Raw genomic sequence first — 25911 nt, forward strand, 5'->3', positions numbered from 1 at the left:
TCAGTAAAATGTATACAAGATATAAAGCTTGCAGAGATTTTAACCATAATTAAAAATACCTCCAAAACCTTTTGACAAGCCACCACAATTAAGGATCTTTTCAGTTCTGTCTCGCTTCATTCCTGGTTAAATTCCATCCTCACGGAATTCACATGTGGATCACATTCATCATATCCTAATTCGTAATTACAACAAATTCAGTAAAATGCATTTTTACAGTGATTGATGGTACTTAAACTACCTGCTTAACTGCACTTCAGTGTTTTATTGTCCATTAAACCAAGAAATAGGAGACTAAAACTTCAGTAAAGTTTAACTGTTTAACTGCAGTAAAAAGACAAAATTAGCATAACTAAATTTCCAATGATATAGGGCAATATTAATTACATTTCAAAAGCCCTCAAAGCTATAAGAAGATGTAATGTTTATGATGAGTAAACTTTAACAGTTTTGTTGTAATATAAAAGAAGTCATGTATGTTTTGTCAGAATTCCTGAAGAAATGAATGATCATTTTCTTTCTGATCCCTTACCACAGAGTCCATCACTGATCACTGCCCAAGATTAAATGGTCAACTCCGACTTCTCTGGTTCCCTAATTAATGTGGCTGTATGTTTTTGAAGGCTTATACTATTAAAGGTAAAAATGGCTGAAAATAATCAGAAAATAGGAAAATGCATTTTGATCATAATTGGAATTGCATTTTTAAGATTTGTCTGGAAAGATCTCGATCTTTGAATTTGATAAACTGATCAAAAACCTGCCCCCACTTCCCTCCCCCCGAAAGTGCAAAGGAAGATTTTTTGGTCCAGCCTTCTTAGTGCAGGTGTAGCACTCTTTAAGGTAATAGATGATGGTCAATTATCATCTGAGAGCAGCTCTGATGCCAAAAGCCTTGCTCCCTTTTCTAGCTTTACTCCTGACCAGAGACTGTTCTTCCTGTGAACCCTCATGGTCAGCTTACTCCCTGGCTCCAACTTCTCTGCAGGTCTGGATGGAACACATGAAAAGAGTGATCTTCTACATGAACATCTGCAAATTCCCTCAAAGATCTTGCAGATCCTTCACACTCCTTAGCTGTATCTGACTAAACATTGAATAGTTTTCCATTTCATTAACATTCTTTTGAAGGCTTTTTCTGAAGAAGGTTCTCCAGCTACCACGAGGAACGCATGACACCTATCACATCTCTATATATTATCAGGTTCAACTGCATTTTGCAGAGGCCTCCGCGTTGTTGCACACTAGTCACAGTAACCTACTTCAGCTATCAAGTCTGTGTCATTCACGTGTTCTCCCCAGAACATGCCAAATAAAACGAGCAAGTTGTACATCTCCCAGAACAACCCTTTTGCTGCAATTCAGCCACTTAAGTTTTCTCTAACTTGGTAAATTCCACTCAGGACTGAAAGTTTCCCACACAGATGCTTACTGCTGCAACACAAGAGTTAACACAGTATATTTACTTCTCTTCCTGAGGAACAGCATTTGTGTGCAATTAGGAGACTTATTTCTGAAATACCATAGGTCATAAATAAAAATTGCAATTGTAATTTAGATCTTAATACTTAGATTTCTAGTTTAATGTTCTACAGAGTTGCCGAGCATGTAAAAGTATAGTAAGTAAAACTCGCCATTTAGGAATATAAGCATACAGGTATGGGAAAGCTACTGATCATATTTAACAGGAAGAGAAACTCATGCCAGGTTAACTGCAACACATTTATACAGAGTAAATAACTTACTTGAATTAGCCTTTGACCTGAAAGTCTTACTACCACAGCAGTGGAGACAAAAATCTGTCCCGTAGTCAGATTTGTAGTAGCAGATACCAACATTCTAATTCTAAAATTTATACTCAGTTAAAAAACAGCCACAGCTACAATGTCCATAACCTAACTAAAAAAACCCAGACAGACATAATGTAAGTGAACAACAGTTACCAAAATGATTATAGTACCAACGTGGGCAAGAAACCTGGTTTCAGGGCCAGAACATCTTATAATGTTTGGCATAGCACAAACAACAAAAAGATGATCAATCACAGAAGAATCTTGCATTCCAGGTTTGAGACAAGAGCATGATGAGTACAGATGGACACCTGAGGAAATCATGAAACTAACTGAGTAGTGAATCAATACATCAACATCCCATCAGCTATCAGGCCTTTGAAAGCATCACGAAAGGCAAGTTGTAAGGAAGACAAAATTAGCTCTTCCCAAACAAGAATGGCAGCATGAAAGAAACAGCAAAATGAATATTTAAAAATTGAAGGAGGGTGGTAAGATTGTCATTGTGAGTCAGTCGTAGCGATGCATTAACATTTCAACAGCAAGGCATTCAACTAGATGCTAAACATCAGACTGCCTCTTTTATGTTATACTCAGTAAAGCATAAAAGCACTCTTAAATAAACCATATCGTGACCTTGCAGCCTTTAATTTGAGGAAAAGAGTGAAAAAAATATGTTGGTACAGCTCTACAAAAAACCTTAGTGCTTCTGTACAGTTAACAGTAGCCATGGCTTTGTAGTTCTTTCCAGCATATAATGGAGAAACTCCATAAAAAAGGCACTATGATAAGAATAGACTTCATGTACTGAAATAATCAAAGAAAAGGTTGTCTTGGTACTTCCCTGGATGCTGTTAAGCCATCCTATATTCCGAGCAAGTAATCTAAAATGTTCTTAGCTGTGCCACACACAGCTCGGATGACTAACACTAGGAAAAAAGCATTTGCAGTATAAGTGTTCACTTTACCCTTATTTATTTTTCCATTTAACTCAAGCTTCAAACAAAAAATTTTTAGTCAACATTAGCCCCTTGTTTCCTTGTGTTTCAACTTGAAAAGTTTTGAAAAAGCTTTTAAGTCAAAATCTTTGCTACTCATCATCTGCATTTCAAAGAAAATTCTAATAACTAAAAAAACTTTCCAAATAGTTTTTCATTTTCTCCTGAATGTAATTTCCCAACACACTTATTAGAAATTTAGCTTAAAATTTATCTGACATTTAGATCCTCCTGAGCAGCCTTGTCCTAATCATATCACAAAACAACAGCAAAACCACCTAAATCTTTCCATTAGTTTCTTTAAATAGTAATATCAAAGCTTTCATCCAAAAAAATAGGTAAAAAATCGAAACTCAAATAAGCATAAATGTTGACCAAGTAGTACCAATTACAAGTTTCTTATAAAAATACACAAAATACAAATCCCACAGTCTTCTCTTTCCCTCTCTCAAAAAACTCTGCAAAACAGAACAGAAACCCTGCAGTACGTGACGTTTATACTCTCCACAAACTCACACAAGTTGCATTATAGCCCACTAGGCAGCTAACATAAACAATGCACTTAGACTTAAGGGAGAAACCAAAACAATGGATGTCCAACAAAATCAAAGACAGCCTTCACAATATGAATAATTTTGTAAGCACCAGGTATTTTAAAACACTGGCTCCTTATGTAGTGGATGTCTTCCCTGAGGAGTGTTAACAGTGAAGGTCTGAACAGCAGGCTTCAAAGGAGAAATGTGATCATGCAGTTCTCCCTCCTCCTCTGAACCCCTTTCATGTTATGACAGGCACTGCAGCCTGCCTGTTTCTACACTTCCTGTAGACTTCTAGGACTAGGAAAATATTATGTGCATATTTTTTCACCATTCAACTAGGTATTAAAAAAAATAAAATGTAATGCTGATAAAGCAGTGTTCCCGACTTGTTTTATTGCTCGAGTGTCAATAAACACAACGTCATTTCTGGGATAGTTTTCTACCATGAAGACAGAAGGAGGCACAATTACAAAGTAACAAAGCTTTTGATAGAGTACAATTTCAATAAAATTTTACGCTTGCAAAACCACTGAAACACAAGTCATCTACTCCACCATGAACTGAAAACTTCCCTCACACCAGCAGTAAGAAAACCTGAAAGTAATAATCAGAGAATCATTTTAAAGAACCACACTGCTTTCAAGCCACATCCTTAAGAAAAAAGCACCCGATTCTACTCACACCTACTCATGTCACTAAACCCTGTTACCTACCTGAATAATCCCTCTCATTTTCAGAACTATGTAATTTGTTGATTCAGTCTGTTTTTTTTTTTTTAAATGTACTACAAGTTGATTACAAATGCTTCATGTATCTGAAGCACCTCATCCTCCATGACTGTATCTAAACTGGTTTCATGACACTTTACCCAGCCTGTGGCTGTGTTAATCAACTACTGACCCTCCTGTCAAGGCAGAAAGGTGTCTGATCAACACCAGAGCTGAAGCACTGGAACAGCATTCAATAGGCTGTCTTTGCTAGTCCGTTCAGCAGAGCTCAAGGTGTTAGTAAAATATCTACAAGACTAGATGAAATGACCACCCAGAACAGTAAGGCACTGAATTCTGACACGAGAAACCTGTGCAGTCCTTCACACTACAACTGCAGGCACCTTGTGCGTATGCTGGGTAAATTTTATAGAGCAGAACCCAGCGCATGAGTTCACAGAATCTACAAGTAGAAACCAAGGAATAAATGGTTCCACCAAAGTCTTAATATGTTTTTTCTTAAAATTCATCCTATATTTTAAAACAGATAGCCAGAAGTTGTAACCATTCTTAAGAGTTTTGAAGCAAGCCAGAATTTTGGTTATGAAATAAAGCTTGTTTCCATTATGGCCATGAAAAAAAGTTTGTTTCTCCATCACTTGGAGAAAGCAAAATAGCTTTTACATTTACGGAAACTGAACTTCACTGTTTTTAATGGGGTTGTTACATGTGCACACGATTAAACTCAAAGAATCTGTTACTTTGAACACATATAAACAGAAGTAATTGTTTTTACCAGATCCCAGTCTATGCTGCGGAAAAACGTATGAGACTTGATATCAGAAAATCCTGTCTGTGGCTGACAACCAAGCCTTTCTTTGGGATCCTGCGGAAAACACAGAAACTCGTATTACGTTCTTCAAGTCAGTTACAGTCCGTGTCTGTCAGAAGTCCACACACACGACTCCAGCATTCCCTATGACTATGCAAACTGCTGCTAAGATATATTATGGCTATCAAGGGATTTTTGTTCTTTTTTCTTCATATGAAGTTTGTTTGAAATTTCATTTTTAGATATTTTACAGCTTCTTAAAAAAATAGATCTATTTAGTAATGTACAATTCATATGCTTCTTTTCTCCATTAAAAATGATAACGGTTCTACAGATTTCAATCAGCTGAATTAAATGAGTAATAACTATTACAGAAAAGAGTTTATAAACAAACCTATAGTTATTTTTTCCAGCTAGGTGCAGGCTTTTAAATCAAGTCTGTGCTGTGGAATTCCCTCAAGTAAATTAGCAACTAAGAAGGGGTTTTTTTTAACATATAGGATACCAAGGTTTTACAGATTTTCTTAATAGTAAGCAGATTAACTTCTTAACTGTATTGCTTTCAACAGGAAGCTCTGACTTCCAGATCTTAGATGCTAAAAATAAGAGAATGTTATTTACCTTGTTTAAAAATCCTTTTAACACATGGGAAGCCTTGACAGAAAGAAACCTTGGAATCCGGATTGGCTTCTCAAGAATAACTGTTACAGGTTTAAAAACAGCAATATTGTTTTTTGGTTTATGACATTGACCATGATTTCAATACAAACACTGTATTATTTCAATCTGTTACCATTTGGAAAATGGGAATATACAGTAATTCTTTAAACTAATGCAAACAAAAGGAGCTACAATAATTCAAGGCACTGTTATAATGACATTCCAAAGATTTCTTAAAAGAACTGTTAGCTTCATTATCCGTTTCTATTGTTTATAGTATAGACAGAAACTTTTTGCGTGTTCTCAGCATACGGAAAAGTGTGATTTTTAAACAGTAACTGATTTAATATTAGGCTCGTCAAGACAACCATGGCAGATCCTGTTACATAACTGCAGTAACTAGTTTAAAGAATGATTCTGATATTAGGGAGTAGGCAACCTCACAATTCCCCAAACTGTTACAGTTTCTCTTGTAATAAATATGGCAAGTATCACTACTACTGTTTAGAAAAATTCATACATCACTACTCCTGAAGGGTAAAACTATTAAAAAAGTTATATTAATTTCATCAGAAGTTAAAAAAAAAAAAGTTATCTGGAGCAAGACTACAGGTTGATATGTTTCAGTCAAGAAAGATCCTCCTATCCCCTCACAGAGCACTGATTTTTAAAATTCATTCTTGGCCTGTGGATTTCCTTCTAACAGACACCATTGCATACAATTTCTGTCTGTTATTTCTGAACTGTGGACATTTAAAAAAAAAATTTCACTGTCTGAAGAAAGCTTCATAATTCCAGACCATTTTATCTGAGTTCACCAAAATAAACCCCTGGGATGAAGAACTGGAAATACCGGGTCCCTTTATTTACAGTAGATCTACAGGCAGCTATAGAATAACATTGGAAAAGGAAAACCTAACTGTCCTACTGGAATTGCTAATTTCCATTATTTCTCCCCCAAGAAGGAAAAGAAAAACAATCATCAAAATGACTATACCTTGGAAGAGGTAATCTTCAGTGTTCATGTCTGGATTGTCCGTAATAATATCAAATGGAGACCTTCCTGCCATCATTTCAAACATCAACACACCGAGAGCCCACCAGTCCACACTGAACCCTGTAGATATTTGCAGAGCAAATTTTCAGCCAGGACTCCTTGAATTTAGGCGCTATCTCTCATATAAACGAGGATTAATGCCCTTGGTTCTACAAAGTACTGAAATTCTCTACTTTCCGTGAAGCTGCAGACATCATGATTTACACAATCACTGGATGAAACTTGAGAGAGTTTTCTGAATTGGGATCACAACTGTAACCTTTATAGGCGTTTGCAGGCGTCTGCCAGACAGCAATGCTTCAATGAAATACAGTGTATTTTAGTTTTAAAATAAAATCTGAAAAATTTCAGCTTAAGTTGAACATTTCAGTATCTTATAACTAAATGACAGATTCAACCTATTGATCAGATCAGTTCACAACTACCAACACTGGTTAAAAACACGCTCATACTTCTGACTTGTGTATGAGCAGTAACTGTGCTACAGCGTTCTATAACCTTGTCTGGAGGACAGCAGTAGCCGTGATGTCAGGGTCTTCAAGAAGTGGACTTAGTTTTGGTACACTATCATTCAATACTTATTTTTCAGGCTAAGTGTGATTTAAAAGAAGCTGAAATGAGTGATTGCAAAAGAAAAACAAAAATAACTTCATTTCAGGAAAAAGTAAACTACAATATGCATTCCATTTTCTCAACACATAATGACACAAAAACATGGTAATCTAAAAATAATTGTATTTGAACCAACCTACAACTAGAACTTTGTTTTGTCATTTATTGTAACTACAAATTGTTTAGTCACAGCTTACCATATTCTTCTCCTCTGAGGATCTCTGGTGCAATATAATTTGGTGTCCCACAGAAAGTGCTTGTAGTGTCACCAGGGCCCAAACCTTCCTACATGCATAAATCATTTCATAAATTAAAAGCTGACCTCCTTTTCCAGGAATTTCCCTTAGACTTACAAAGTCAAGTTACTTCGGGAGTCTAAAGACCTTCCTTTCAAAAAAGTCAATGCTAGAGCAAAATAAATACTCATAGTGCTCAAAGCTGGCACATGACTTTACAGCTTATCTTCAGCAAATTAACTGAACGAAACCGAGTCACAACACATTTGTAACAACATTTTACTTACTATTTACAGATACATTTTAAAAAGTTTCAGATCAAAATCAATTTGGAAGTCCTTTTCAAATAGATGTTGGGAAAAATCCCTTCTATTTTTAGGAATAAAAGAATCCAACTTTTACATAACTGCTGCATTCCAAGTGAGGCCCCACAGCCTGGGCATTCTGACAGTGGAGAAATACTCTAGTACAGCGTTCTTAGAAATTGGTGCAATATCTGTTCTATGGAGGGAAAAAGACAAGCTTTCCTCATTACGTCACCATAACATGCCTTAACCATGTTCTCAAATAAGCTAAATAACAATTAGCATTACATACTCAATTCTTGGGCTTTTAAAAAGCAACACAATGCCAGTTGCAGTTTTGGCTTCAGGAACTTATTCTCACCAAGAATTAGACTGGACTCTACTCTAGTTTCACATACTAGTCAGAAACAGTGGGGCAATAACAAGGAAACCTGAGGTCAAATCATCAGCTCTAAGGGGACAGCAGAATTCTTGTCAGATTACAACCACTTCCATCACACCTGGCATTCCAACTTTACACACAGAAGTTCTAAATTTAGTATTTTCTATACTCGTATTTTCTATTGATGTTTTCTTGCTTTCCCCTGCTCAGATTAAGTACATGCTACACTTTGCCAGGTGCTTTGAAAGCAACGCTCTCCAAATTGCCCCTCAGTGCCAAAGATTGCAGGCTAAGAACTGAGATACCGGAGAGCCCCTGGTGGTCAATAACCTGCAGAGTGCAGCCACAGGCAATTCATCTTCACAGGAGCACAGTTATGAAGAGATGGAAAAGACACTTTTAAAAACATACTTGTCTTATAGACAAATCTTCTAACTTGTGTCACACGGGAAACTTAAACAGATAAGAGAAACTGACTTGGCCAACAGGCTACACTTTTGTTCCCCGAAATGAGCCACATAACTCGAAATGCTAAAAAGAAAAAATTACGAATGTGGTTCTACTCTTCTGTCATTTTTCAGCATAAAGTTCCTATTCTACAACCAAATTCTGGGCTGAGTAACACTAGCATTAAGATAACAATGTATTTGACTTTAAAGCATAACCAGAGAGATAAACTACTGAATGACAAAGCGACAAAAGAAAGGTAAGAAAAATCCTACCTTGCACATGCCGTAATCTGTTAATTTGATATGACCCTCTGCATCTAAAAGAACATTGTCTAGTTTTAAATCTCTGTAGATTATGCCTCTTTCATGTAGGAAGTTTAGAGCAATACAAATTTCAGCAGCATAAAACCTGAAATTAAGAAGGAGAAAAATATTAGCATTAAGACTGTACAAAACTTGGTGCAATTAAAAAAATCTCTTCTTAAAACATTACTACATTTATTCATAAGGACACTGATCTTGTCTAGTGTAAAAACATTCCTTAAATTAAACATGGGGAAGTATTTTTTCATTCTACTAATTAAAATATTTATGATTTATCATACCATTTTTTTTCCTGAAAATTCCAAGCATGACATAGAACATCTGTATTTTCAGCTTATTAAGAATTAAAATGAGACTTTGTGTAAAGCCATACAAAATAGATTTTTCATCTTCTCCTATCAACACTGTGTTAATTCAACATAAGAACAACATAAGTTGAATAGTTACATCTTCTATCAACAGATCAAAGAAGCATTACCTAAATATGATGCAATAAACAAAAGTAAACAGGAATAACTAACAACTGATCAAATGCTTGCTGTCTTTAAAAAAATACATATCCTTCAAAAAATTAAATTAACATTTCTTCCCAGGGCAGTACATCCTAAACTTAACAATCAACCTTTCATTCTTTCTTTGCTATTCAGATTCTTTTATGGAATACAGTTTGGAAAGCATTTCATACAACATTAAACAGCTACAACACAAGAAACCCACTATAACTGTGTGAGTAAAGTACCTTGCATGTTCTTCAGGAAGTTTCCTTTGTCGTTGCATATGAAACATAAGATCTCCCCCATTTACATACTCTATGACAAGAAACAATCTGAAAGTATATAATACAATTAATAGATTCCAAGGAAACTCTCAAGAAAAACTATTCTTATCCTTTTCACTTCTACACTTCAATTAGACTTCTAAATTTCTTATAGTTACATAAACTATTTAAGAGAAAAAAGAGTACTTATTTGATCCATATAATGCAGGATCACATCCTTTATTTAAATGCCAGACTAAATGTAAAGGAGAGGCAGCTGCATACAACAGGCTACTATTTGGCATGAAATCTGCAGAACTATTTAAACAGTACAGAAGACAACAGCATTTGCCTGATATAATGAGGTACTCACTCGGCGATAGATGGGAAAAAACCCAAACCCTAAGCATATAACAATATAGAGCCTTCTTTAAAAATTGCTTAGAAATAGCAGCAAAATCATGGAAGTATGCTAGAAGATGACGTGGCAAAAATGAAAGTTTATCCAAAAAAGGTAAAATTGCCATTCATTGGAAAAAGACATAACAACACAGTTACATGACTATCTCTTATTCAAGGATGTTGATTCTTTTGACTTTTATGGCACAAAATTCCACAGTACATAATTTGCTCAGCGAGTGCAGTGCTTTGAATAGCAACTTCTGATTGACTGAAAAAAAATAAGCCTGCCTGAAACAATGCTGATTACTCAAAGGTTTTAAGATTTAAAATATACTTTAAAAGATGCATCAATTTAAAAATCAAGCCTTTCTTACTAATTCTGACACAGATTTACCCTGATGTAATAATAATTAAATTGTTACTCTGCTTGACTAAATATTGTTCTTTTTTAATAGCCAAGCTGCAGCATCAAATCTGAAGAGCTTTGTAGATGAAACAATAGTTTATATACAACTAAGTCAACAAGGTTTCTGCATGGGCAAAATCTGAAAATTCTCATTTGTATTTTTGATATAGTTTTGCCAATAGAGGGTCACCATTTAAAAACATTACTTCATCATTAACAATAATTAATGAGTATCTGGCAATATTATTTGGCAATAATCAATGTATTGTAGGATTTGTGATATTAGTACCTAACTATGAAGCTTGCTGTTTGTGCCACTTCAGTTCCTGAAAAGCTCAAACGGATCTACTGCAAGCAAGATGACGTAAGACTCAGTAAGAGGAATGTAACCCAAATTTACTTTAAAAAAAATAGCATGACACAATAATCTTTTTTCCAATTAAAGTTACATGATCTAGCATCTTATTAATATACACATACAAAATTATTTCTATTAAACACTATGATCATCACTGAACTCTTTCTGATATACTGTTAAGAAACATACTGTCATTCCTAGGAAAAAAAAAAAAAGGAGAGTTCTGTTTTATTTGTATAGACTGAGACTAAAGAATTTGAGGACCGAGAGACTCAATTCATGTATGTCCATTATTTATTAGAGATGAAAACTAAATTGGGTGAGCTAGCAGAACAGATAATGCAATCCCACCCTCCCTTGACTTTGCCAAGAACTTTATCTGTAGAAAAACAGGAATTAAAAGAACATGTAAAGGACCCACTTCTGTTACTCTCAACACAGCATATTCACTAAATGGAAGATCTGGGCACAGAAAGCCTGCAGTGTCAAGGCTTATTATTTCCTCTGTAGAGCAGGTTTTTGAAACACTCTTCTCAAAATAAGCAAGAGAAAGTCAGTAGAAGAAAGAAATATAGGTGGAATCAGCTGTATAAAAAGACTTCTATGGTCTGCAGGAAAGGTTCCATCCTTGGGAAAATATGATCCAGGCAATGCTGCCAAGGACAGAGAGCACTACAGGACAGAAACATGCTGAGCAAGAAGTTTCTTCCGAGGGTTGCGGCTGTCCCTGGAGGCAGTATTTCCTTATACACCTAAGTTTCCATGAGTTGAAAGCTCCCTTCCATATATACACACACTGGAAAACATTCCATTTGGAAAAACATGCTCCAGTCTCTCTGACCATCTAACTGGTAGCAATTAAAGGTATTTTTTTTTTGCCCCCTTTGAGAAGGATTCTTCTTTTGAAACACTTCAAGTGTTAAAAACTTAGAAGGTAAACCAGGAAAAATTATTGCCTGCAAGTCTTCCAGCGGCTTCCCCACAAGAATATAAACACTAAACTAAATTAAATAATAAATAAAATACTCATGGCAGTTATCTATTTTGTTACAGCATTCCTGACATCTTTTGCTTCCAACTTTCCTATCCTACTTAGAAGCTTCCAACATTTTACCACCACTCAGAACCTGCAATTTAAAGTTCCTTGTGTCAAGTCATGTTCAAGCACCTAAGTGTGAGAATACTGGTAGTCCTTGCTGTTCTTAGAAGGATTTACTCAAACCTTCTCTTTCAGATTGTTGCCATCTTTGCAAGACACTTATCTGGCAATTCTGGGCAAGCCCAAGGCACATGTTTTATTACAATAATAAAAGCATCACTAGTATCTGTAACAATGTAAACAGCTACATTTAGCATTGATTAGCATCTTTAAGTACACATTTAGTCTTAAAAATTTAGTTTAAATTATATTTAGGAAAAAGAACATGTTCTTTTGCAACTTCCCCCCCACTTAGTACACTTATACACAGACTGTTCTCATATTACACCTTGCTCTCTTTGGGCCAGTTAACACAATCTGATGTTGATACATTTAGTCACTTGAAATCAGTTTCGTGCTCATCTTTGTTGCTGTCATGAGGTCATAACTGTGATTTCGTAACATTACAGCTGTAACCAAATTGTGAATTCATGACATTATGGCTATATCCATGGCAAACGGCTGAAGTTATAAACAAAAAACTAGAGTTTCACTGCAAGGAGAAGCTAGGCTGGAAAAACAGGACAAGATACAACAGGAACACAGAAAGCTTGGACTACAGTCTATTTTTTTTTTCCCTACTTCTGCTCCTCTGCTATGTCAGTGTAACTACTGAAGTGGCATGCAAAGGATCTTTCTATTACTGTTTCCTATTTCTATTTCCTGTTTCCAATATTTACAAGAAACCTCATTCTCAATACTTCACCCTCCCCAACCACATGAATTTTTATATTAGATGTTCAATACTACTTAGTACTTGGTGAGAAGGTGTTTGGGAACATTGATTTAACTTAAAGGGCCTTTTCACAACAGTTTGTTAGTTGTCTAAAGATTTTTTTTTTTCCCCCCTATCTGCAAGCCAAATTTCTTTTGGTCAGATTAGTCAGTCACCTTTGGAGATCATTCTTTCTCACTGCTACAAAATACTGCCTAGTCCATGTACCTTCAGCTCTTCACATAACTTACTTCCTTTATCTTAGCTATGTTTTCCCTGCTAGGAAAATGCTATTTCCTATGCCTATAACCATCAAGGGCTTGAAAGTCTGGGGACTGAAGAAACGGTACAGTTCATGGCTTCACATGTTAAAAATTGGTAATACACATTGTAATGAACAGGTGATTGTTCTTAAGGATAAATGACTAGATAATCCACGAAAACTTCTTAAAACTGTTGGCACTCTACACTGCATTCCGTTCGAGTAAGCCCAATAGAACGTCTTATCTTACAATTATGATATACATGGCACCAGGCATAGAAGTATAACAGTAAACAGGTGCCTGGGAGAATGAAAACCCCCCAACAACCCACAAAACCCCCCCCATCCAAATTCCCCAGTGACATACATAAACATGGGCATGAAAGTTGTTCTTGATTTCCTTCATATTCTAATTGCAAAATAAGAAGCAAATAATCCACTTTGGATTGTGCACACAAGGACAAGAAATTGATATTTCAAAGTAGCTAAGAGTTTATTAAGCACTTTTTCAAATAAAATCACATACTTCATCAATATGTGCTACGGGCTCATAAGCCTCATAGGTAAGAAATACTTCATACACATGTAGGTTTTTAAGTTATTATTAAAAACTATTATGACTGAGCAGCCCAACTCTTAGGCTATTTTGAAGAACAGAGAACTACAGTTTGGCCCTCTGAGAACCAGTTTGGCCTTCCTCAGCAGAATCAGGTATTATAAAGTGTCTCTTACAAAGCTCTGTTTTACCCCACGACCATCCTCCTATTCCTGAAGCCACACGGCCTGGGCTCAGGAAGGCAGCATACGGTTCCTCCTCTTTCTCCTTCATCTTCTTGCTCAGATCTGGACCTGGAAATCCCTGCCTTTTACTCCACACCACACTGGCTAAGCTGCCCTGCTTAGAACTGGCTTTGCTGTAGTAGCAAATCCCTGACAACGCTAATGCTTCCTTCCAAAAATTACTGACTGTGTGATGGCAGTGGTTATGTTTGCTTTATGAGAAGCAGTTAGTACAATGATCAAGATTTTCAAAACAAAATAATTTCAGATCTTTCTTACCGACTTGTTGTTTGAAAGCATGAATGTAAACCAACTAGGAATGGGTTACTGGATGCCTGTTCAAACACATGTTTCTCTGTCTGTACCCAATCAATATCCTGAAATAGAGTAATTGAACAATCAGAACTCCTGCTGGATAACCACTGTGGGTATTCCCAGAAAAGAAATTGTGAACATCTACGCTCCCTTACATATACCATCATTGTTACATATGCTCTTCAGAAAGACAAACCCCCCTAAAAACTGGAGGAAGTTATAAAACATTAATTCAATTATATATTCAGAAGTTTCTTAACCATTTCAAAAGGTCTACACAAAATTTAAGCTATTTAAAAATATCATACATCTGCAATATTTGATACACTGCTCATACTGCTTCGTAGAAATAAATTCAATTATCTTAGAGAAATGATCCTAAGGCTGAAGCAACTCATACTAGTAACACAAGCAATGCGAATCTCCCGTTTTTAAAAGGTTCAACTAAACCAAACTGAGTTTTCTCATCTGAAACTCAAAATTAATTCAATGAAACTACCACGACCAGATTAGTTTGTCCAACTAAAGTTATTCTTAAAAATATCACAGACTACCTTTAATGCTTCAACAGCGAGAAGTCCTGAATACCCAGTGCAATACCATATAATAACATACCAAATTTGAATGACACTAGCATAGCACTGCAAAATTCAGATCTGTAATAACAAAGCATTTAATTTTTTTTATACAACCATACAAAATTTAAACCTTACAGACAACTGGTTTTAGCAGTAGATGTTCACTCTTCATGCAATACACTGATCATGTTCTACCCTGCAAACACTCAGTACCCTGCCAATAAACCAGAAATATAATTGTTCCAAAAAATCTTCATTTCCAACAGATACTTTCAGCTTTCTGACCAATCTGGAGATAGCGATAGCAGGTCCTGAGAAATCAGGCCTTCCTGTCAAGGATAGTTAGTGAAACTAGAGTCTCAAAGGAAATCAAAGAATGTCACCATCAAATTAAATAAATCTGTTAAGGTTTTATGTTCAGACACTCCTGAAGACGTAACACCTTGGAAGGGTAAACCTGGGTCCAAAAAATTCAGTTTTGAATAGAACAATAAACATCTCCACTTCTTTTTGTTTTCACTGAATGAACTTCTCTTTAAGAGTCTTTAAACTAACCCCTTCATCATTGCACTTGTGTACTAGTACACTGGTATTATGCAAGTGCACTACTGTTAGCAAAATCAAGCTTAAAAAAATTTAATAGGAAAAGTCCAGGTATTTAATTTGCTTCAACCTCATTTAGAAAAGGATCTTTGCTTCTCTCCAATATCACCATTACCTGGAAAGCACTAGCTGATTTAAACATACTGATACTTGCTGTGTAATTAATTTTCTTTCTCCATGAAACACTTAGTAGGTAAAATTTCCATTACTTGCATTATCTCATGCATTCACAGAATTCAGTGAATTTCCTACCAATTCCCAGAATTTCATTATACAGCCTATCTTACAGGCAAGAAAAACCAATTAGCTGTATCTTTTATGTAATTATCTATGAGAGCCACTATTGAAGAAAGACTTTCTCATCTACCTCTGATTCTCAGGAACAACTGTGTAACTCATTAAGTAATACTTTTCTTCAGCTTCTATCTTCTTGGAAAAATACATGTTAAAACACCAGTAAATAAACTACACACGAGTCTAATATTTGATCATAAAAAGAACCATCAAATAAACGAGCAAGCCAAACTATTTAGAAGAACTTGACAACTTTGCTCTCCTAACCCTAGCCTCTGGAATAATGACAAAGATGGCAGCCAGAGAAACTGATTGAAACTACCACACAAATAGTACTTAAAACAATGTTGGGTTTTTTTTCCCCCAACATCCTACTTTCAGGAAATCCAGTCTTCCTAACAGCATAAAATGAATATAACATCAGCCTAAAAATTGCATTGTGTTTGGAAAATTCACTTTCTATTTTAAGAACAGCTATGTAAGATATTCCCTCTGAGGGGAGACTGATTGTCCATCTCTTCATTTTATTTTATTTGAGTATGGGATTCCACCCATAAGGATGACACAGTACTACTTTACTCTTCAAACACCTAATGGTGTCATATTTATGAGCCCTGCCATCAACACTGCAGCATTCCAGTCAAGCCAGGAGCCTGACAGCACTGGTTATGGCTCTGCCCTGTGCCTCGGCTGGTGTATCGGGGCTGTGCTCTGACCACACACGTTCCAGTTACCCCAGCCCCATTCAACTACTCAACACAGCAGGTTCAAGGCTCATGGCACTGTAGGTGGTTCAAACCTCCCTTCCTTGCTTGCTAGGATTGGTTCATCATATTTATGAAAAAAAAAATAGAATAGATATAAAATCTATACTTTTCAAGAAGTGTGAATATTACAGGAGCAATAAAAAGGGTTGGGTTTGGTTTTTTTTTCTCTCCCTGCCCACCCCAAACTCATGCATTTGAGATCCTGTATCAAAAAAATTTCAACAGGATTTTGAAAATAATCAAGAAAAGCTGCACTGATTTCTATGGCAGACAATTTTTTTTACAAGTCAGTTAAACCACAGTGACCTCAAATGGTACTAGCATAATTTTTTTAAACCCATGGAAGAAAATACTCCAGAGTACTGTGTCACTTGCACATAAGCTCTGTAATAGCAACTCTAAGAACACAGTTTCCACTCCTGTTCTGAAATACAGATAATACTTTGCAGCTACATTCACTAGCCTTGAGAAACGTCTTTGTTTTCTTTCAAAATTAAGTGCCCAAATTCCACCCTATTTAACTCATCACTTACAGATTAGCACATCCAGGCTGGAATATTTTTCATGTGCATTCTCCTAAAGCTATTAATAACTGTTCATTGGTATTAAAATAAGGGACATTTCTCTCAGATTTAATCTTGGCGCTTCATGCAGACAGTTGCTGACAAATGAGTTCAAAAGTCAGTAAAACTTCGATTACAGAAACGTTGTCTGATGGTTTTTTGTTAAAGCACACTAAGTTTTTACAAAATGTAACAGAATGCAGTTAACACAGACTTTTACCTCATCATCATGGACCAATTCTTTTTTCACAACTTTCATAGCATAAATTTGATCATTCTTTTTTAACCGAACTAAAAGAACTTTGGCATAACTTCCACGTCCGATAACTCTGATTAAATCAAAGTCCTGTAGTCCAAGCCCCTGAGAAATCTTAATTCCATCCATTCCATCAATGACTGGTTTGATATCCTGTATAAAAAGAAACAGATGCTAGAAACAGAAGACATTTTCATAACAAGTAACTATTAAAGCAAAGAGGTCTTTAAGCGCTGGACAGAATTTGCTGAGTTTGCTTGCCATTGTTACTGGCACACTGATCTGAATGGCTGACTAAAACATATTTGTTTAGAAATGTTTGCTTGATGTTGGTTTCGCTCATGCTAAAAATTACTGTGTTTTTCAAGGCAGTAGTTAGTTCGATGAATCATTTCAATATTCCCTACCGGAAAGCAGAAGGCAATGCCTTAAGAAATGAGGTTTTATTCAAATTCTTCAACCGCAGGCCTTGTAGAATTATCCTTTGCACTAAGTGAAGAGCATCTTTCATATTCTAACAGATATTGTAATACAAATTAATAAAGGCCATCTAAAAAGATGATGGATAAGGAAACAATAATTTGATAATGAATATACCTGTCTTGGTTTCAGTTTAGGCAACAGCTGTGTATATTAAGTTCACTATAGTTTTAATAAAAAAGAAGATTTCTAATAGGTGCCTGGCACCGTACAGAAGTAGATGCCAATTTCTGAAATGTGCGAATTTGCAGGAAATATTCCACTATGAAGAATGTTACTTTAAAATTCATTATTTAAAAAGATAATATTTATCTTGAGTGTCTGCTGGAATTAGACGTGAACACGTGAGACTGAAGATCAAGCAGCTGAACTAGAGAAATGCAACAACATTTGACATTTCATGTTTTACCGATATATACAGTGCTTTGACATACTTCTGTGGCCTATTTTTATCTGACCTCATACTACTGTACTTGTAGACAGATCAGCATTCTGCTGAACTATGGAAAGTATTTATATAAAGAATCTTGATCTAGGATTGACTGCTATTAGAAGAGATTGCTCTGAGCTTAAAGATTCTAGTCAACAAAGCTCCCAGAATGCCACTTCCTCTCTGTAGGATACCTTAAATTATCTTAGTAAAGCTCAAAAGCAAGGTGGGATAATCAGAGCAGCATAATTCAGGACAGTTGAGCAAACAGCACCTATCAAAATTTAAACACAAACAGTATCTACCTGAGCACTAATCATAGCAGAAGTCACCAATTATAGATAGCAATTAAAATTCTCTAATGTGTTTTAAATTTATATCCTTTCATCTCTGAATTTGAGATAAAAATCTAAAGACACATGGCTGAAAATAAGGCAGTCACTTACCCAAGAGCAGCAACTACTCAAGTGTGAAATAATGGCAGTGACAAGTATTGTCGTGGATGTAGAGGAAAAAAACGTGCGGGCTTGTTAAAAATGGGATATCAAACTAAGTGCCAGTGCTCTGCAGAGTGCATCCTATTTATTTTAAATATGCCAGAAGCATTTTTAAAAGAAATGTCTTGAAGCCCTTTAGGATTAAAGCGTATTGAGATTTTTCAAACTGCTTTAAGGGAGTAACATTCTTGGCATGCAGAGATTGTGTCAGACCGCCTACAAAAGAGCTGAAAAACAGAGCTTAAGTGTATGTTATGCTACTTGTATTTCCAAAGGAGCTGTCTATAAATTATTAGTTGGTATTTATATGAAACATCTCAGAGAGCTGGATAGTTAATGTATTATCAGACTGAACCAACTTTCATAGTGACAGCCTGTAGAGGTAGCCTGAGGGTGACAAAGGGTGTACATCCATTAGAGAGAGCAGACAAGACAATGTCAAAGCCACCATTTGTTGCAAGGAGCAATAAAGTCAAACCCTCTGCTAAATCACTGTTGTTCCAACATGAATGGAGGGGAGAAAAAGAGAAAAAAGTCTCTCAGATCATGATTGGGATAAGAGCTGTATACAGAAGAAATTAGAAAAATCCAACAAAAAAGCTGAAAAAAAAAATCAATTTTCAGAAAGAAAACCCAGACTTTTTCTTTAAAAGGTAGCAGAAAAAATAGGACAAATAACTAGCTGTTTTATAAAAATCTGTATGATTAAGAGTGTATAAATGTGAATTACAAAAATATTTTAAAAACATACCTCAGAGTCATCTTTAATGTTGTCATGTTTCCGGTTTGAAGAAATGTAGGGAACTGGAAAAAAAATTAAACAAATAGTGAGGTTAAGGTCTTTATTAGAAATAATTTTAAAAATTGATAAATGGAAAGATGATTTAGTATCTTAGGGTCAGCATTTTGTTTTACATACTATGGGACAGTTGATCAAATTTTTCCACTTTATTCTTGTAATGCTGACAGCAGATCCTAAGGGTACCAACTCAGAGACAGTGAGAAATTCATCAATGAACCTCTGAGCTCACAATAGTACCTGACAAAGGCCAGAGTAATTTTGGAGAATGGGTATGATGAATGGGCCCTTAAAATTAAACAGGTTAAATGATCAAAAATATTAACCTAGAAAACAGTACTCCAAATTGCACAGAATTAAGAAATACTTAAAAGTCCGAGGGTGCACTTATATTAGCATCACAGTTTGGATCTGAAGCGTGGGGGTTTTGTTTGTTTTAAAAAGTAAATCTATTGTTGCCAATTGCTCCATGCTTAACTTCACATTCTGGAATGGTTTCAGAGCATACGAATTCAGGATGGAACTGAACCAAATGATATGCTTCAGAAGTACATTTATTGTAATTGAGTCCCTAACAAGCTAATCCAAAGTAAACTTTAAAAAAAAACCCCAACCAGGTGGAATGGAAACTGGGCCTCCAAATGGGGAAACACATGAATTCCAGCTGACTAAGAAAGTACTCACTTCCATCAGTTTCTTCTGAAGGGAGGTCAACTTCATCATTTTTATCATCTAACTGAGGCTCCTGGGAAGGCATGACCGAATCCTTGCAAGATACATAAGTTACATAGAAAAGAAACATTGATTTATGTAGTCCCTTTTAAGTGAGCATGCCTTGCCATATAACTACAATCCAAGAACCTTCCATTTGTATCTTCCAGTATGAAAACTGCATTTTGTAGAAAGTACTTCCAAATATTAACATTTTGTAATGCATTATTAAAAACCAGCCCACCAAAAGCATAAATGCTATGTCAACCATTCTCTGCAACTACAACAGAGGTTTAGTTGTCTGCAATAAAATACACTAATCTTTTAGAAAAGTTCAAACTTTAATTCTGTTTAAGACTTCTGAGTCTGTTTCACATGGAACAACAAAGTAAACACCTCAGCATGATGTTACACACTCAATTTAGAACATATTTCTTTCCTGTTTAAAAAACATGAATTGTCACTCATTGTGCAAGGGTATTGCATAAATTGGTAAAGATTACAATACTAAACAGTTTTATAGTACATTTGGACACTGGTCTCATTCACAACTCATTGAGACATGTAGGACTATGCCAGTAGGTATAGCAACATGCATCAATAAATCGGCAAATAATGTAGTGATGTCAAGGCAAGTCACATGCAAGACCAACAAAGAAAAATACTGGTTTAAGTTTTGAGTTAGAAAAACCATGATGCAACACCAGTGAGACACTGGTTATAGTCTGTGATGAGTATGGGGAAGGGCTAAAATTCAGGGATACAGATTAACATTTAAAGCCTAGGAAAGACACTAGCATCGCCACTGGAATGCAGGAGGGAAATGGAGAGGATGAGAACAGCGCTGGAGAAACTGAGGTGGCAAGAACATGGAAGCAACAAGCCTTTTTGCAAGCAGCAGTGCAAAAACCACACAAGTGCCTTCGTTCTTAAAACATTCCCATAGGCTAAAAGGAACAAACGCTAAGATCGTCAGTGACAACTGTCTATCTATCTGTAAAATACAATGTGTCTACTGGAGAAGACAAATTCAAGCTTGCTCACACTTAAATCACATCACAAGTTTTCTTTTCTTTGTCTCTATTGCTCACAACCTAAAGGCTTGTCCTCCACAGACAAACCAAATACCACCAAGTGTTATAAACCTGCAACCACCACGCACAGCATTTCATTGCTTGGGGTGCAGAGCTACAAACCCCGACACAGGACACAATGAAACATCTTCGCTCTATACAGAGCACAGACTTACCATATGCCTTTTGCAGGTCAGTGGAACAAGTATATGACAACGTTTATGGACCAACAATTTGCAGTTGATACACTTGTAGCCTTGCCTTCCGAGACCCCATATCCTTTCACTGCACTGGCCACAATACGCTCTCTAGAAGCCAGAATGCACATTATCAATTCAATTATCAATTCCTTTCTGTAGGTGAGTAGTTACCTAGCAGCAAGAATCCACCCTAGTCAACTCCTAATAGATGTTCAATAATAGTTCTTTTAGAATATCCAGGGTTTCCCTAATAACCTAAGGTTACACTTCATACTTCGAATGCAGCTAAATGCAGTCCTTTTTTAATGAATCTTAAGAAAACAAGTATCTCAAGCATATGGAACACATTACAGCCTAACATTAGCAAATCATTCTTAGGGAATAAGCGTATTTTGAATTTCAGGTTCTGACAGAGGTTACCCAAACAAAACTGACAGAAATTTGTACTACACAGTTATGCATAAAAAGCACCCAAACTGACTGCTTTGGAGAACACTGACACAAAACATTACAAAAGACAAGTATGAAGAATGTTCCATAACCGCATCTATATACTTTAACAGTGGTAGAACATCAGTGGAAACTGCATAATTAAAACTCATTTATCAAGTCTGATGTAAAACCTCTGTATGTTGCACTATTTAGTATAAAAAAAAATAGGACCTTTTTCATACATGCAACAAAATGGCATCTGAATAAATTAAATCAAAATGAGAACAAATTAAGAAGCCAGACATTCTATTGCTGACTTTAACAGGGCAGGTCTTCAAATAATTTTTCCAGGGTACGTGTGCTGTGGTCATTTTATCCACTTTACCCAAAGTGCCAAATAGCAATGTAAGATTCTTACATGCCAAGAAGTCACCTATAGTCTCAGTTATCCCTCTCCACAGTGCACAAGTTGCCAACAGAAGACTTACTCATTATTCCCTATCTGCAAATTTTCTCCAGTAATTACTGTAACAGGCTAAGACACTGCCTGTCATTCTGCAAGCTGCACATGAAGCCCTGCACTCATCCCCCATTTCAGGCTTAGACAGAACTCTGCAACCGTCCCAAAGCCACAAAACAGTGGAAGTCTGTTCCTCCCAGCAAACTGTAAGTTAGACTGCGGTTATTCAGATCCTCAGACTAATGAATCACACACGCTGTCCTGCCCAAAAGCGTTAAGCTACTACAAATCCTTACTAGTAGTATTAGGGAAAAAAAAAATATTAACGAATGGATCATTTAAAAAAAATATTTTCTGTATGGCCCTTCTCATATTTTGATAGTTGTAGAAAACAAAAAACTTAACTACATCTAATTCATCTGTACAGCCAGTCCTCCTAGATCAGGAGAAACCCAAAATGTGCTGCCCAGGAAAAAATAAATACCCAAACCGTAGTGCCTCATAAGAGAGGAAGCCTTGGACAGCTATAGCCACTTCTTTCAAAATTCCTGGTCCATCAGACTTCCTTCAGTATTCTTGTATAGGTTTGGCAGCAGTAATATTAAGACTAAATAAAATGTTTTAGGCTCTAGAAATGACATAGAAGAAAATAAATCTCATTTACTTCAGTCAGATGCAGGGAAGCAATGAAAAAAAGAAACCAGGAAAACAGATGTAGAAGCAGCTCCCAAATTCCTTCAGTAATACATGTATCCCTCTCATACCTCTCCAAAACATGCACAAATACAGCTGTAACAAAGAGTTAACCTTTACATTATGTTCAACAAGACTAAAGTTTGGATTCTTGTGTGTGTTCATTTACCTGAGTTATCTGAAAAAGTTTTAAAAGGTTATTTTGGAAAAGGAATTGATTCATAAGGTAGTACTCCACTCTTAAAAATTGAGTCAACAATAAAATCTGGTATCTCATTCAGTAATACATATGTGACTGTAATTTATTATTAATTTATACATTTTAATGCCACATTTTACAGTTCATGTCAACTTTATTACTAAGTCAGTAGGATATGGTTTGTATTCTGGCTTTATATGATTTGTATATGGACAGTTATAACAAAGTAGTCTTGTTTGGAGTTGTTGACAAATGGGCATGCTAAGGAGGTTTCAAAATCTTTATGTGTATATTCACTATTTGCCTAAATTCAGCTAAAACATTATCTATAACATTATGGATTATTAATGCAGCAGGTATGCATTCACTATGTTTCAAAGATATGTTTTAACTATGCAGCAAATAAGCACAAAAAAGTATATGTTTCATGTTATAAATTTTAAAAATTCAGTTGGCACACCACATTATACAAATACATGTTATATTTCAGATATATGACTTTATATTTTTCAGATATCTAACGATAAGATACTGAGTTTTAAGGGACTTTTCCTTCTTTCAATGCAGTTCTGGGGTGGGGAGCATTAGGGAAAAAAATGCTAATTTCATTTAAAAAAGAAAATGTTACTTCTGAATCAAAAAGTGAACTCACTTCACTGTACTCAGTTTTGTATAGAATTCCCAACAGTGTATATGACATTTGCATATATGCTGCAATACTTAGACATAATGGGATAAATGAAGGAGGTGTCTCAGCCTTAAAGCTACATTCGCTTATGTGGATTAAGTCAGATTCTTAGTGCAGCTGTATTTTAGCTCAGTAAACCAGATTTTTTTTTCCTTAATTAGGATTGTGTAATACCTCAGATTCAAAACAGTTAAAGCTAACATCAAGAGTTCTAATCTTTAAGAATGACAACAAGTACTGAAGGTAAGAGATCATGCTAACAAGTAATCAAAATCACATAAAGAGTGGAGAGGAGAAAAACTGCTTTAAGTATGCATAGTCACAAAACCATTTTTTTTAGAGACACTAAAAATAAATAATTTCCACCAATCACAAATTAACTCCATCCCAGATTCTAATACCTTCAAGTTTTTCTGATTGTTATGACCTGAATAACAGTGCATAGACTGAGAAGTCACATGAATAAGCATCTTGCTTTTCCTTTCTTTTCAACACTCAAATACAGAAAAAGCAGAGACTGAGAAAACAATTACCACAGAACACTACCAAAGCCCAACATTTTATGCAATAGTACTCACTCTGTTAAAACGTTTGGCTTGAAACAAATGCCCATTCACTCGGTACAGCTTCCTCCATCTTCTGGCTCCACGTCGGTAGATTGATTCTAAGAAAGAAATTAAAAAGGTGTAAAGCAGCAGCATGGTAGCACAGCAATACCAGACACACTGTGTTAAGCAAGTTGTGCCTTAAAACAATCTTGCTTTTCTCAATATCAACGCACAGCTAAAATCCCTGCTGATTTTTTTTTTTTTAAAGGCAGCCGTAAATGACAGCTTCTGCAGGATGTGCTTTCACCACTGCCTCTCCCTTTTCTCTATCCCTGTCTCTTTTTCCTCACATGATCATAATCTTGTTACAGTTTCTTGGCCGATTGCTGTTCAAGCTCAGGTGAGAGGGACAGATAACTGTTAAAGAAACAGCTTCCTCTGGTAAAATTATGATCCTGATCTCACCATGTCACCTTCGTCTGTAAACACAAAGGTTGTTTGGTGCTAATAATGCTTTAGTATTTCTATTAAAGATGTTACAAGTGTTAAGAGGTACATTATTTGACCTCGTTTTTATCTTGCCATTAAACATTACCAAAATATTTCTTCTGTTATGGAAACAGTTCAAGTGCAGGTCTGCAATTATTTTTAATATATTCTAAACATCACAACAAGAAATCATTTAATCAGTTTAAACTAGACTTCCCAAGAGGCCATACATGATAGTACCTAGCAACTACTCCAAATTACTTTTGTTGTCTCTTTTCACACACATATGTGCAATTTTTGTGTGACTGGTTAATTAGAGAATTGGATATTTAATACTAAGCGTTGAAAAATGTGTTGTGTAACACTGGTCCTATTTAGAGCTGCCCAGAGCTGTAACAGTGACACATTCCCAGCATCATGAGCTTTCCATAGCAAGCAACACAAGCAGGTACTGGGTGGAGCAGGGAGTCTGGGGGAAAAGCAGCAAGGGACGAGTTAAGAAAAAAATTCAGCAGTGATGCTAAAATGGACTACATCATCCTGCTATCAAGAGGCTAAAAAATAAAAATAAAAAAAACAAAACCAAAAAAACCCCAAAAAACAAACCAGATTTGGCAAGCTTTTCACTTCCGAGTAATTAGTTCTAATGACACCTGTTAGATTAAAATTCAGGAGTTCTCTAAGTTTACTGTAATGTTTAAAGTTAATAAACACATTTTAGACAGTGAGACAAGTCTGACACATCCCCTTAAATATTTCCAGGAAAAGTATTTTAGAGTGTTTTTATGGGTGTTATATCCTCTTACTTGAAAAAGCAATGCAAAAGACTAAAATAACTCTTATTTCAATGTCATTATTTTAAAGCTATCTCCAGTAACATGATGAGTAAGATTTCCCAATACAAAGTTTTATGTATGCGCTTTAAAAAACAAGTTATTTATACTAGTAATAATGTAATTTAACACAGTCAGCAGCTTGTACAAAATATATTTCACCCATTTTGAACAGAAAAAATAGTAAATACAGCAGTTTCATAGGGAATGGAGAACTAAACAGCACAGGTATAA

At 35.7% G+C, this 25911-nt stretch overlaps 1 protein-coding gene across 8 annotated transcripts in view; it reads right to left on the bottom strand.

Annotated features, from left to right (window-relative positions):
• PRKCZ (protein kinase C zeta) overlaps positions 1-25911 on the bottom strand; it is a 69231-nt gene that overhangs the window by 11384 nt on the left and 31936 nt on the right. For 5 of the 8 annotated variants that reach the window (XM_074892574.1, XM_074892573.1, XM_074892572.1 and 2 more), the window contains 12 exons: positions 24386-24471; positions 21312-21443; positions 20036-20117; positions 19304-19356; positions 17110-17298; positions 14049-14146; positions 9631-9717; positions 8841-8976; positions 7393-7480; positions 6524-6643; positions 5488-5567; positions 4831-4920 (listed from right to left, as the gene is read on the bottom strand). In XM_074892574.1, the coding sequence (XP_074748675.1) occupies positions 4831-4920; positions 5488-5567; positions 6524-6643; positions 7393-7480; positions 8841-8976; positions 9631-9717; positions 14049-14146; positions 17110-17298; positions 19304-19356; positions 20036-20117; positions 21312-21443; positions 24386-24471 (1241 nt within the window). Of the gene's footprint in view, positions 1-59; positions 176-4830; positions 4921-5487; positions 5568-6523; positions 6644-7392; positions 7481-8840; positions 8977-9630; positions 9718-14048; positions 14147-17109; positions 17299-19303; positions 19357-20035; positions 20118-21311; positions 21444-24385; positions 24472-25911 lie in introns of all 8 variants that reach the window. The other 3 variants (XR_012631995.1, XR_012631994.1, XR_012631993.1) reach the window with 1 other exon arrangement.

Source organism: Strix uralensis, chromosome 23 (assembly GCF_047716275.1).
Source record: "Strix uralensis isolate ZFMK-TIS-50842 chromosome 23, bStrUra1, whole genome shotgun sequence".
NCBI classification, from domain to species: domain Eukaryota; kingdom Metazoa; phylum Chordata; class Aves; order Strigiformes; family Strigidae; genus Strix; species Strix uralensis.